General features: G+C 38.0%; 1 protein-coding gene across 1 annotated transcript in view; it reads left to right on the top strand.

Moving 5' to 3' along the window:
* Positions 1-12,476, top strand: part of HEATR1 (HEAT repeat containing 1) — a 57,881-nt gene that overhangs the window by 28,667 nt on the left and 16,738 nt on the right. The window contains exons 21-31 of the mRNA XM_011935740.1: positions 1,071-1,240; positions 1,620-1,778; positions 3,096-3,338; positions 3,681-3,812; positions 5,854-5,957; positions 6,128-6,271; positions 6,989-7,107; positions 7,203-7,324; positions 9,154-9,282; positions 11,368-11,598; positions 12,189-12,315. Of these exons, the coding sequence (XP_011791130.1) occupies positions 1,071-1,240; positions 1,620-1,778; positions 3,096-3,338; positions 3,681-3,812; positions 5,854-5,957; positions 6,128-6,271; positions 6,989-7,107; positions 7,203-7,324; positions 9,154-9,282; positions 11,368-11,598; positions 12,189-12,315 (1,680 nt within the window). The remainder of the gene's footprint in view (positions 1-1,070; positions 1,241-1,619; positions 1,779-3,095; positions 3,339-3,680; positions 3,813-5,853; positions 5,958-6,127; positions 6,272-6,988; positions 7,108-7,202; positions 7,325-9,153; positions 9,283-11,367; positions 11,599-12,188; positions 12,316-12,476) is intronic.

The raw sequence follows: 12,476 nt of genomic DNA, 5'->3' as shown, positions 1-12,476 counted from the left end.
GCAGTCTGGGACCAAGTGTTTGCAGAGAACAGTGCACAGGTGGGTAATTTTCTGTGCACGCTTGTACAAGGCTGTATGCACAGGGGTGTTTGTGGCAGCATTGTTTTGATGACAGAAGAATAGAAACAACTTAAACTTTACCAGTAAGGTACCGGTTTTTAAAATATGGAAAATACATTGGAGTATACTTTACAATTAAAAAGAATGATTTGGCTGGGCACGGTGACTCACGCCTATAATCCCATCACTTTGGGAAGCCGAGGTGGGCGGATCACCTGAGGTTGGGAGTTCTAGACCAGCCTGACCAACATGGAGAAACCACATCTCTACCAAAAATACAAAATTAGCTGGGCGTGGTGGTGCCTATAGTCCCAGCTACTCGGGAGGCTGAGGCAGGAGAATCGCTTGAACCTGGGAGGCGGAGCTTTCATTATGTTCTCAAAGAAGCTTGTGTTGCAAGCTCCAGCCTGGGCAACAAGAGCAAAACTCCATCTCAAAAAAAAAAAAAAAAAGAATGATTGAATTTGGATATGTATGTACTTATGGAAAACAGTCCAAAGAGTTGAAATGTGTCTGTAATCCCAGCACTTTGGGAGGCTGAGGTGGGTGGATCACTTGAGGGTCAGTAGTTGGAGACCAGCCTGACCAACATGGTGAAACCCAGTCTCTGCTAACAATACCAAAATTAGCCAGGCGTGTGGCGTGCACCTGTAATCCCAGCTGCTCGAGAGGCTGAGGCAGGAGAATTGCTTGAATCCAGGAGGCGGAGGTTGCAGTGAGCCGAGATTGCACCATGGTACAACATCCAACTCTGATATGAGAGTAGTTGGTGTAGAACAGGGTTTATAGTTTGATCTTATTTGTGTATTTTCAAAAGAATGCACCTGGTAACATGCCTAACCTTTCTCTGGAATGTTAAATATTCAAACAGTGAGCAATCTTCAGAGAGGGGGTTTGAATTCGAAGGGATTCTTTTTATCTTTTTATCAAGTACCTTTGGTACTATGTAAATTTTGTGCTGTTTCAGTTTTTAAAATTGTTTCTTAAATTTTTTTCCCCTTTGATTTTAGTGGTGACATCTTTACTCATTAACCTGGGAAGCTCCATAAAAGAAGTTCGCAGGGCTGCCATTCAGTGTCTCCAGGCCCTCAGTGGAGTGGCGTCCCCCTTTCATCTGATAATAGATCATTTGATTCCTAAAGCAGAGGAGATCACTTCAGATGCTGCCTATGTTATTCAGGTAAGCTCGTTAGCAAAGAAGATTGAGTGCGTTCATGCCTGTGTGTACTCATGAGCAATTTTCTCCATTCTCGACATTTCACTGTGTAGGGATTTTGATGGACTAAGTCACTGAATTTAGAAACTGATAGGTCATTATCTGTACATCTGTCTCCTCCTACTTTTTAAAAGATAGCAATGTCATATTTCAGTTTTGCTCTTTTCATTGGATAAAGGACTAGGGTGTAGCTTTTCATAGTAAGCCAACTCTGTGTTTACAATAACCTTTCTTATTAAGGTTTTAAGGAGAAATGGAAAAGTAAGAATCTTCCATAATTAATATATTTAGCCTTTGTAGTTTCTTAACCCTTTTTTATCCAATTTCCTTTTTGGTATCTTAGGATTTGGCTACTTTATTTGAGGAACTACAGAGAGAAAAGAAACTGAAGTCTCATCAGAAGTTGTCTGAAACTTTGAAAAACTTACTTAGTTGTGTATATAGTTGCCCATCTTACATAGCAAAAGATTTGATGAAAGTACTTCAGGGAGTCAACGGTGAGGTATGTGCTGTTTAAGTGGATCGTACATTCCTGTGATGTTACTAAAGAATAGCTGTAACTGCTTGTGGGTGAGAAAGTCCATTGTAAGAGTTGCATGTGTGCGTTCAGAAGAGATAAATGTAATATTAATTTGAGAGGGGGATGAATTGAGGTAGAGAAAAAAAGATACAAGATATAAAAACAAGTACTGGTGAGTTTCTTTTAATTTTAAAATTAGAGGTGTTGTCCCCGTCCAATCATTTAGTTTATTTGAAATGAACTTCACAGTCTTGTGTCTCCTGGGGCTGCACTGCTAAAAGAAGCTGTTGGTTTGTTTATCTCAGTTTTTCAAGTGAAAATTCTATACAAAGGAATCTATTTGGACACGAGTCTGTGAAAATTCCAAAATCATTTGCTCGTTTGTTATATATAATTAGAGCTTTCATTATGTTCTCAAAGAAGCTTGTGTTACAAAAGAAAGCAGTTGTGAAACACTCGTTGATGTGATGGCATGTGCTGACCAACAAAAAAAAGGTTCCGTCATCCCAGTGTTCCAGAAACGCCTGTGTGCTTCAGTCCTGGACTGACTGTGGGCTTAGAGAACTAAAATGAGTCAAATGGATTGAAGACCATTTGATTACACTTTTTTGGTAGGAACAAACAGGTTGCATTCAGCCCCTAGTTGTCCCTGGTATAGTTTAAATTAGGAATTGACAAATTTCTTGTGTAAAGGACCAGATAGGAAATATTTTATGCTTTCGGGGCCACACAGTCTCTGTTGCAGCTACTCATCTCTGCAGTTGTATCAGGAAAGCAGCCACAGACAGGCTGTAAACAAATGAGCATGGCTGTGTTTCAATAAATAAAATTTACAAAAACAGGTGGTCTGTTGAATTTGACCTGCAAGCCATAATTTGTTGGCCCCTAGTTTAGCAGTTAAAGATTCACATACATAATTTGAAGTAATACTAATTATACCAAGTTGGAAGCATTGAAGGCTACATACAGTGTTTTTAGGGGATGTTAAACTTTATTTTGATTCTCTAAAGTTTTAGTTTGTGTTTTCTTTTCTCAAGTCTTGAGGGATGCTCACAGATTATCTTTCTGCTCATCTCTGAAGGGTTTAGAACTTGAGCATTACACATGAACTCTATCAGAAAGGATCTGAGTGCCTCAGTGTGAGTTAATAGCTGTCCCCATGTCTAAGAAGTTGTCATCATTGGGTTTTTTCCTCCAGGCTAAACTCTGATCTTCCGACAGGCTTTGAGTGTCTCTATAGGGTGAGCAAAAACGTATCAGTATACATAACTATTTACTTATAAGTCTTTCGATCTTTAGATGGTGCTTTCTCAGCTATTGCCTATGGCTGAACAACTGCTAGAAAAAATCCAGAAGGAGCCCACAGCTGTGCTGAAAGATGAGGCCATTGTTTTGCATCTCACTCTGGGAAAGTATAATGAATTTTCAGCTTCCCTTTTAAATAAGGATCCAAAGAGTCTAGATATATTTATAAAAGCTGTGCACGCAACAAAGGAACTTTACGCAGGAATGCCAACCATTCAGATCACAGCCCTTGAAAAGGTCAGTGATTTCTTTCAGAAACTAAGGCATAGCATGTTTAAGCATTTAAAGGTAGAAGAAGGCAACAGGAACAGTGTTAAAAAACAAAACAAAAAAAAAAAACTTTAATTTATTTGGAGAAGATAGTTACAGGTGGACTAGACATGTTTTAAAGGAATATAATGTATTTGACCCATTTTTGAAAACTGAATGTTGTACATGGGTCATTAAAACGAATTGCATTTTAACTGACACAATTAAATGGGAAACAATTTTACATTTTGAGAGAGGTTGATATAAAAATTATTTCTGGAGTTTAAACTTGTTCACTGAACTCAGTTGCCTTTTTTCTACCCCCTCTAGATTACAAAACCATTTTTTGCAGCCATATCAGATGAAAAAGTTCAGCAGAAGCTTTTAAGAATGTTGTTTGATTTATTGGTGAACTGTAAAAACTCACATTGTGCTCAGACTGTCAGCAGTGTTTTTAAAGGGGTAAGCTGCAAACTTCCTGTAATTTTTTTATTAATGTTTAGTGTCTTCCAAAGGACACCATGTTTAAGAGTCCTGCATTTTATAGTGCTTGTAAGAGGTCAGATGTTACTGTTAACAAAAATCATGGAAAAATGAGTCATAGAGAGGCATAAAATAAAAATTTTAAGTCTTTACCATTATTTTATTTTATGAAATATTTGTTGATAATTTTAACCAGATAGGGTGTGTAGGAATATGTGTGTGTATGGTCTTACTCATATTACATGGAATGTACCTATTCCTTTATGCAAGGAATAGGAATGAGTGAGTGGCTCAGTTTTGAACGGGGTAACATTATTCTACTTAATTTAATTGTTTTAGTTTAAATGTTATGTTTTAATTTAATTCTACTTAATTTCGTTGTTTAATGACTTATAATGGAATTGAAATTCTGCTTGTTGGTTTTATATGTGTATTGAAACCTAGCTATTATCAGAATAGCCACCTGGTTATTCTGTTTTTTGAATATAGGATAATATAAAGTTCTAGTATCTAGATTCAGCAGTTCTCAGAATTTTAACGTATTTACTTAATCTTTTTTCCTTCTTTGCTGAAGTATTTTAAAGAAAATCTCAAAATTTCATGCGCTTTCATCCCTCTGTGCTTCAGTGTGCATCTTTTGAAAAGTGGATACGACTACAATGGCATTAGAATTTTTAAAAAATTAGTAATTCCTTGATATTATCTAATACCTAGTTCATAATCATATTTCCATGGTTATCTCAAAAGTATTTTTTATAGTTGTTCTCTTAATCAGAATCCAAAGATTTAGTCGTGATGTTAGAACCTTAGAAAAGGAGATATCTGGATCCCACCCCATATCTAAAGAATCTCTGGGGCTATGAATCTGTTTTTGTGTGTGTGTGTATGTGTCTTATTCCTGCCCAGCTGATTAGAATATATGTATCTGATCCGGCACTTGGAAACAATTGGTATGGATGATTCTATGTTGCGTTACTAGTTTTCCACTCTAAGGGATGAACGTGAAATTGAGTGACTCTGCACTGGAGAAGTGATACCATATCATAATCACGACAAGTGCAGGGCTGTAACTTGAGACCCCCAAGACAAATTTTATAGAAAGCAAGTGCATGGTAGTGGGAGAGCTTAGTTAAAATGAAAATCTGAAGATGAATTTATGTTGGCTATTGCTTTTGGTTTATACCCTTCCCTATTTTGCTTTCTTCTCATTCTGGTTTTTCAAGAGGTCTATAACAACGTAGTAGCATCCAGTGCTGGGTGGGTGCAGATGTATGTCCAGTAAGTCATTCTTCTCTCTTAATTGAATAAATCCTTCCTAGGGGTTAATGTCTGATTTTAGTCTTAATATTTTTAAGGAAATGTTGGAAAAATTGGAATCACAAAAAAACACATTTTTAGGAGGCTTCAAATATAGTACTAATTAAGTGCTAATTGAATTGAGCTAAGATCTAGTCCAAATGAGAACATCTTAAAGAATTTAAAGGATTATTAGAAGGAAAGTGTTAGCCCAAATTCCTCCCTCTTCTGTTTGACAGTGGGCTAGAGAGCATATGAGATGCTTGCTAGACATGCCATATCAGCTAGAAATAAGATTGGCCTTAAATGTCAGGCCAGTTGTACTTTGACTACAAAAATTATTTTGGTTACCAAAATACACTCGAAACGCTCTCATGGTCTGTGACAATAAATATATACCATATGCTAAGTATATACTGGTGAGAGTATAGGTATGCAAGGTACACTAAGTGAAACATACTAAGGTACAGAGCGATGTGTATAGTACATTTCTATTTATGTTTTTTAATAGACTATTTAGCCATTGGTATATGGAAAGTTTTTAAAAGGATGCTTAAGAAATTGTCAGTGATGTTTGCCTTTGGTGATTGGGCTGGGGTATGGAGTGACATAAAGACATAAAAATGGACATAAATGCTTTCATTGTATGTCTTCATCTAACATATATTGCTCTAATTTTATCCAGTGGATTATATCATCAACTGTTCTTCCTTCAATATTTCAGATTTACGTTAATGCTGAACAAGTCAGAATAGAACTGGAGCCACCAGATAAAGCTAAACCCTTGGGCACAGTTCAGCAAAAAAGAAGGCAAAAAATGCAGCAGAAGTAAGAGCTACAAATGCATTGAGCACTTACTGTTGTTCCCCTGACTCGGAATGTTATGAAACTTTGGAACTTTTTGAAACTCATCAATTTGCTATAATCAGGCACAGTGGTTTTTACTTAGCACATCATGGGGTTTGCTTTTCCAACTTTTTGTCTTCTCCATTTTCCAGAAAATCACAAGATCTAGAATCTGTACAGGAAGTTGGAGGTTCCTACTGGCAAAGAGTAACTCTCATCCTGGAATTACTGCAGCACAAAAAGAAGCTCAAAAGTCCTCAGATATTGGTGCCAACTCTTTTTAACTTGCTATCAAGGTAGTGACACTTGACTTTGATCTGTGAGAGAATAGGACTCTAATTCTTGCCCATCTTATCTAACATTCTGTTTTCAACATACTCTTCTCTTGTTTAGATAGTCTGTAAAATAAAGCAAGTACTATAGGTGAAATTAAAAGATTGGTTTTGGGTATCCATTGCCAGCACCCCAAACTGACCTTAGTGTCCTGTGTCATGTAGTAAATGACCACTCACTTTACAGCCTACTTTCCTCTGAACTTTTCAGTAACATGCCTGGGGCATCATTACTTGTATTTCAAGATACAATGTTGAATTTATATAGATATATATGTGTGTGTATATATAGTATTTGCTATCTGTGTTTTCATATATATAGATGGATATATTTTATATATATAGATTGTGTGTGTGTGTGTGTGTGTGTGTGTCAATTGAGTATGAATTGTAGAGTGTGCTTTCATGTGAAAGGCAAAGTAATTCTGAAGGTTGTCCTGTAAGATTCCAGATAGGTTAATAGAAAGTGCAATAGAGAGGAAGTGGAATTTGACATAGCACCTGTCTATATGGGAGAAAATTAGAGTTAGAAATCTTATATCTTATTTCTAGACTTCATGTTTAATGGTAGTATTTTAGTTATTCCTTATTGAATGTGAGTTCTGGACAACGGTCATTAATGCAGCCATGAATTGTACAACTTTTACATTTCCCATCATTTCTCTTTTGGGTGTCCTGAAGGTGTTTAGAGCCCTTGCCACAAGAGCAGGGAAATATGGAATACACCAAACAGTTAATTCTTAGTTGTCTGCTCAACATCTGCCAGAAACTCTCTCCGGATGGTGGCAAAATACCCAAAGGTAGGTACTTTTGGGAAGAAAAGGTTAGAAAAATTACCTGCTTTGAGTGTGAGTGCACCTGCCACTTAGAGTTTTTGCCTTTCTCACCACTGTAGATGTTTTAGATGAGGAGAAGTTCAATGTGGAGTTGATAGTTCAGTGCGTCCGCCTTTCGGAGATGCCGCAGACCCATCACCACGCCCTTTTACTTTTGGGCACTGTGGCTGGAATATTTCCGGTAAGTGTTAATGATACAAAGTTTTAGCAGATATTTCAGAGATTTTTCTTCCACGGAAATGCACTGGCACCTATTGATTTTAAATTTAATCAATTAGGCTTTGGAATCTTCCAGCACTGGTGAGACTCAGCCCTGCCTCTTCATAGCTGAGACTGTCTGAGCCAGTTGATCTTGCTAAGCTTTGGTTTCCCTTTTTATCAAGTGGGAATAATAACCTTCACTGGATTGTTGGGGGAATTAATTCAGTTGGATAATTTATGGTTAGTACTTAGCACAACACCTGGCACACTATCTATCTAATAAAACAGTAGGTATTAGTGTTATTTGGGAAAAGTTAATATCTCACTTATCTTCAAGTAATCCTCAAAATAACCTTTAACCAGTGACTTAAGAAAATTAATTTGATCACAAACTGTATGATTTAAAGAAATCATGTCCCTTTTATGAAAAATATCATTTAAACAGTTGTAAAGAGATTGAAACTATTTTCATATTGCGGATTTAGGTCAGAGGTTTTTAACCTGGGGTTCTCTGTGAGCTTTAGGAGGTCTTAATGTACTGAAATCATATGCAAGGTTTTATGTCTATGGGTTTTTTTTTTTCTTGTAAGAGAGTCTGTGCTTCTCAAAGGGGTTGATAATCCAGAAATAGTTTAGAATCATTAATATTTTTTCTGTTTTTATTGAAATATAGTTCAGATGCCATAAAATTCACCCATTTAATAAGTATACAGTTGATTTTAGTCTATTCACAAAGTTTGTGTAATCACCACCACGATCTACTTTAAGAGCATTTTCATCACCCCAGAAAAGAAACTCTACACCCATTAACAGTCACTCTTCCTCCCCCTCCTCCCTGCCACCACCACCACCACCACCCTGCTCCTGGCCACTAGTAATTCATTTTCTGCCTCTATCAATGCCTATGCTGGACGTGTCATGTAAATTGAGTCATACAATATGTGGCCCTCTGTGTCTGGTTTCTTTTGCTTAGCATAACGTTTTTGAGGTTCTTTCATGTTGAAGCTTGAATTCGTATTCCTTTTATGACTGAATAATATTGTTGTATGTGTATGCCATATTTTGTTTATCTGTTCATCGGTTGATGGACATTTGGGTTGTTTCTACTTTGGGGCTGTTATAAATTATGTTGCTGTGAATATTCTAGACCAGGTTTTGTGTGGACATTTTTCATATCTCCTGGGTATATATACCTAGGAGTGGAATTATTGGGTCAAACGGAATTTTATGTTTAACTTTTGAGTAACTTGCGAGACTGTTTTCCATAGTGGCCACACCATTTTGCTTCCAGCCTTTGAAGATCCCAGTTTCTTCACATCCTTGCCAGTACTTGCTATTGTCTTTTTTATCACCATTCCAGTGGGTGTGAAGTAGTATTTGTGCTTATATTCTTTTCATAAGAATTTTTTCTTTGGAGAAATGTCTTTTCAAATCCTTTGCCTGTTTTTTAATCAGGTTATTTCTGTTTTTATTGGTGAGTTGTAATGAATCAGCGAAATGGAACATGTTAGCCTGGGCAGGAATATCACTTGTGGCCAGGAGTTCAAGACCAGCCTGGGTAACATAGCAAGACCCCATCCTTATAAAAAGAAAAAAGAAAAAAAATTAGCTGGGCATGGTATCGTGCACCTGTAGTCCTAGCCACTCAGGAGGCTGAGGTGGAAGGATTGCTTGAGCTCAGGAGTCCAAGGTTACAGTGAACTATGATCACACAACTGCACCCCAGCCTGAATGACTAGCGAGACCCTATCTCTTAAAAAAAAAAAATTAGTAGAAATAGAAAATGTTGATAGTTATGTTTTCTTTCAGGATAAAGTTCTACACAATATCATGTCTATTTTTACATTTATGGGAGCCAATGTCATGCGCCTGGATGATACTTACAGTTTTCAGGTTATTAACAAGACAGTGAAAATGGTTATTCCCGCACTTATTCAGGTAAGCTCTCTTTTTACCATCCTGGGGTTTCTTTTTTTTAATTTAAGAATTTTGCATATAAATGACATTAAAAGCCTTTTTTTTTCTTTTTTTTTTTTTTCCTCAACAATTGTATAAAAGCCTTTCTGAAATGCTCAGATACATTTCCCTTAAGTTTTAGAATGCTGAAGCTAAGAAGCAGTCTGGGCAATGTCTTTCCCAATAATCTAAACAAACATGTTATAGCTGGTTCTGCTGTGCTGTGTGTGTGTAACTGTAAGTGTCTTAACATCATTTGGATGAGGTAAATTTACATCCACCGTCTGTTTCAGGACACTGCATCAGTTTGATAGTACCTTCTTACATGTTGATGAGGATAGGAACTTTTAGAGCTACAGTGACAAATTTGTTAACATGCAGTTTAGCAGATGTTTGCCAAGCATTAAACTCAGAGAGAGAGGTGAGATGTTCTCTCTCCCAGTAAGGAATGAACAATTCAAAAGTAAAAAGTAGCCTCAAGAATAAAAGAGCTTGGTCATCTGCTTGAGTTTTCTGTGTCCCCTCACTTGTTAATTAATGTCTTTTCTCATGCTGTTGACCATCCCAGGGATCACCATATTCAGCACCTTCTTTTAACCTTAGTATTAGATTGGTGTTCTCAGTGTCCACCAAATTGGCAAGTATAGGATATATACCTAAAAAGAAAAATAATAATATGCATTCATATGGTCAGTGCCAGTCAAGTAAATGCTAAAGAGTTCAGAATAGGAGATAGTCCGTATGGGACAGGATGACCAGAAAGTTCTGTAAGAAAATTGGAACCGGTGTGAAAGAAGATAGGATTTGTTCAGTGATGGCAGAGCCAATAATATGGGAAAAGGCATGATCTAGGAATGTTCACAGCATGTTTGAAGAATGTAATGGGGATCGATTAATGGAGAGCAGAAGGTTGAGACAAGTAGACGTTGGTTTAGTCATTCATTCAAGTGTTTTCTGTCATTTATTCAACAACTATATTTTGATCGCCAATACCTGGAATAAAATGGTTCAAACTTTATTCCGAAAGCAGCAAGAAGTTGTTGGCCTTTTCTGTGCTCTGCTTATCTTCATTCTTTTTGAGGCACAACCCAAATCCTGCGTGATTTGTGCAGTGTTCCCAGGCAGCCTAAGCGGACTCGCTATCAGTGTCACGTATTTGGCATCTGCCGTTACTGCCTCCTGTTAATCTTTTCACATATGTATTCTGTTTCTTTTGTTTGTGTGTTTTTTGAGACTGAGTTTTGCTCTTGTTGCCCAGGCTAGAGTGCAATGGCATGATCTCGGGTCACTGCAACCTCCGCCTCCTGGTTTCAAGTAATTCTCCTGCCTCAGCCTCCCGAGTAGCTGGGACTACGGGCACGAACCACCACACCCAGCAATTTTGTATTTTTAGTAGAGATGGGTTTCACCATGTTGGCCTGGCTGGTCTTGAACTCCTGACCTTAGGTGATCTGCCCACCTGGGCCTCCCAAAGTGTTGGGATTATAGGCGTGACCCACTGCGCTCGGCCATATATCCTGTTTCATACAGAAAATAAACCTCCTTTGGGGCAGGGCTCATATTATACACTTTGTATTCCCCTCAGGGCTAAATAGCACCTGGGACATGATAGGTACTTACTGAATATTTATTGTTAGGGCTTTGATTATTAAAACTCTTGTGGCTGACTGAGTGTGGTGACATGCCCCTGTAACACCAGCACGTTGGGGGCTGAGGTGGGATTACTTGAGGCCAGGAGTTTGAGACCAGCCTGGTCAACATAGCAAAAGCCCGTCTCTACAAACATTTTTAAAAAGTGGTGGTGGGGGTTCTGGGATGTCCCAGCTTCTTGGGAGGCTGGGGTAGGAGGATCTCTTTGAGCTTAGGAGATCCAGGCTACGGTGAGATATGGTCACGCCACTGTACTTCAGCTTGGGCCACGGAGAAAGATCCTGTCTCTAAAAAAATAAATAAAATTCTTCTGGTAACTTCTTGGGGCCCATCTAAAAGCCTTATCTTGTCCACCTAAAGCTTGTTTTGTGGAAGATTACTTGCACCTACTTATTGTCTCTGCTTGCTGTTCTGCAGTCTGATAGTGGAGATTCTATAGAAGTTTCAAGAAACGTTGAAGAGATTGTGGTAAAAATCATTAGTGTATTTGTGGATGCACTGCCACACGTCCCGGAGCACAGGCGCCTGCCCATCCTTGTTCAGCTTGTTGATACACTGGGTGCAGAGAAATTCCTCTGGGTTCTCCTCATCTTGCTTTTTGAACAGTACGTCACAAAAACAGTGCTGGCGGCTGCCTGTGGAGAAAAGGTCAGAACCTAGGGTGGGACGATAAGGAAAATGGTGATTTACACAGGTTTTATGTTATTGTCCAGTTTAAACATGGGGCTGGTGATGCCTAATGTGTGTTATTTAGAACCTTTTTGCTCAGAACCTTTTTCTAAAAGGTTTTTGGCATTTAAAAAAATTTCATTCAGAGCCCATAGCACTCTGAATATCCTCAGTTGCAGCAAAACATCTGAGGGTGAATTAACTTTTCTGAGGAACAGATCTGGTGCCATGCAGGTGGTTCTGTTTTAAGCCCAGGAGAGCATGGCTGATGAGTAATGAAACAGTGTCTCTTCAAAGTGGTTGTGAAGGCAGTTTGTGGGGAAATCCCTCCGTGTCCCTGAAGTTAGTAAGACACAAACACGGGTGATTGTTTGGAAAAGCCCTGTTTGGATAAGTCAAGGACCATTTTTAAATGACTTCTTAGACATGAGATCTGGGAGTAGATCTCGACCTACTCTAAATAAAGTAGTATACTCTTTTCTGCTAGAAATCCTAACGCACATTATCCTGAAATTATGCCTTCACAATTCCTAAGTACAGATTTATTCCTTTTTTCTCTTTCTACACAGGATGCTATTTTAGAAGCAGACACTGAATTTTGGTTTTCAGTCTGTTGTGAGTTTAGTGTCCAGCATCAGATACAAAGCTTGATGAATATCCTCCAGTACTTACTAAAGCTGCCAGAGGAAAAAGAAGGTAAGTGTAGATCGGGTGTCACTTACCATTCAATCTGAAAGCTAAGGAGAAACAGAAGAGAATGTAGGTTATCCTTAGTACATCTTCAGAAGGATTTTTATAGTAAGTTAATCATTTTAATTTGATTGCGTACTTTCTTGAATCCTTATGGAAAGTAGTCG

The sequence above is a fragment of the Colobus angolensis genome, unplaced genomic scaffold (genome assembly GCF_000951035.1).
Source record: "Colobus angolensis palliatus isolate OR3802 unplaced genomic scaffold, Cang.pa_1.0 Scaffold148, whole genome shotgun sequence".
NCBI lineage: Eukaryota > Metazoa > Chordata > Mammalia > Primates > Cercopithecidae > Colobus > Colobus angolensis.
The sequence above is the reverse complement of the archived record's forward strand: the minus strand, read 5'-3'. Positions and strand labels throughout refer to the sequence as shown.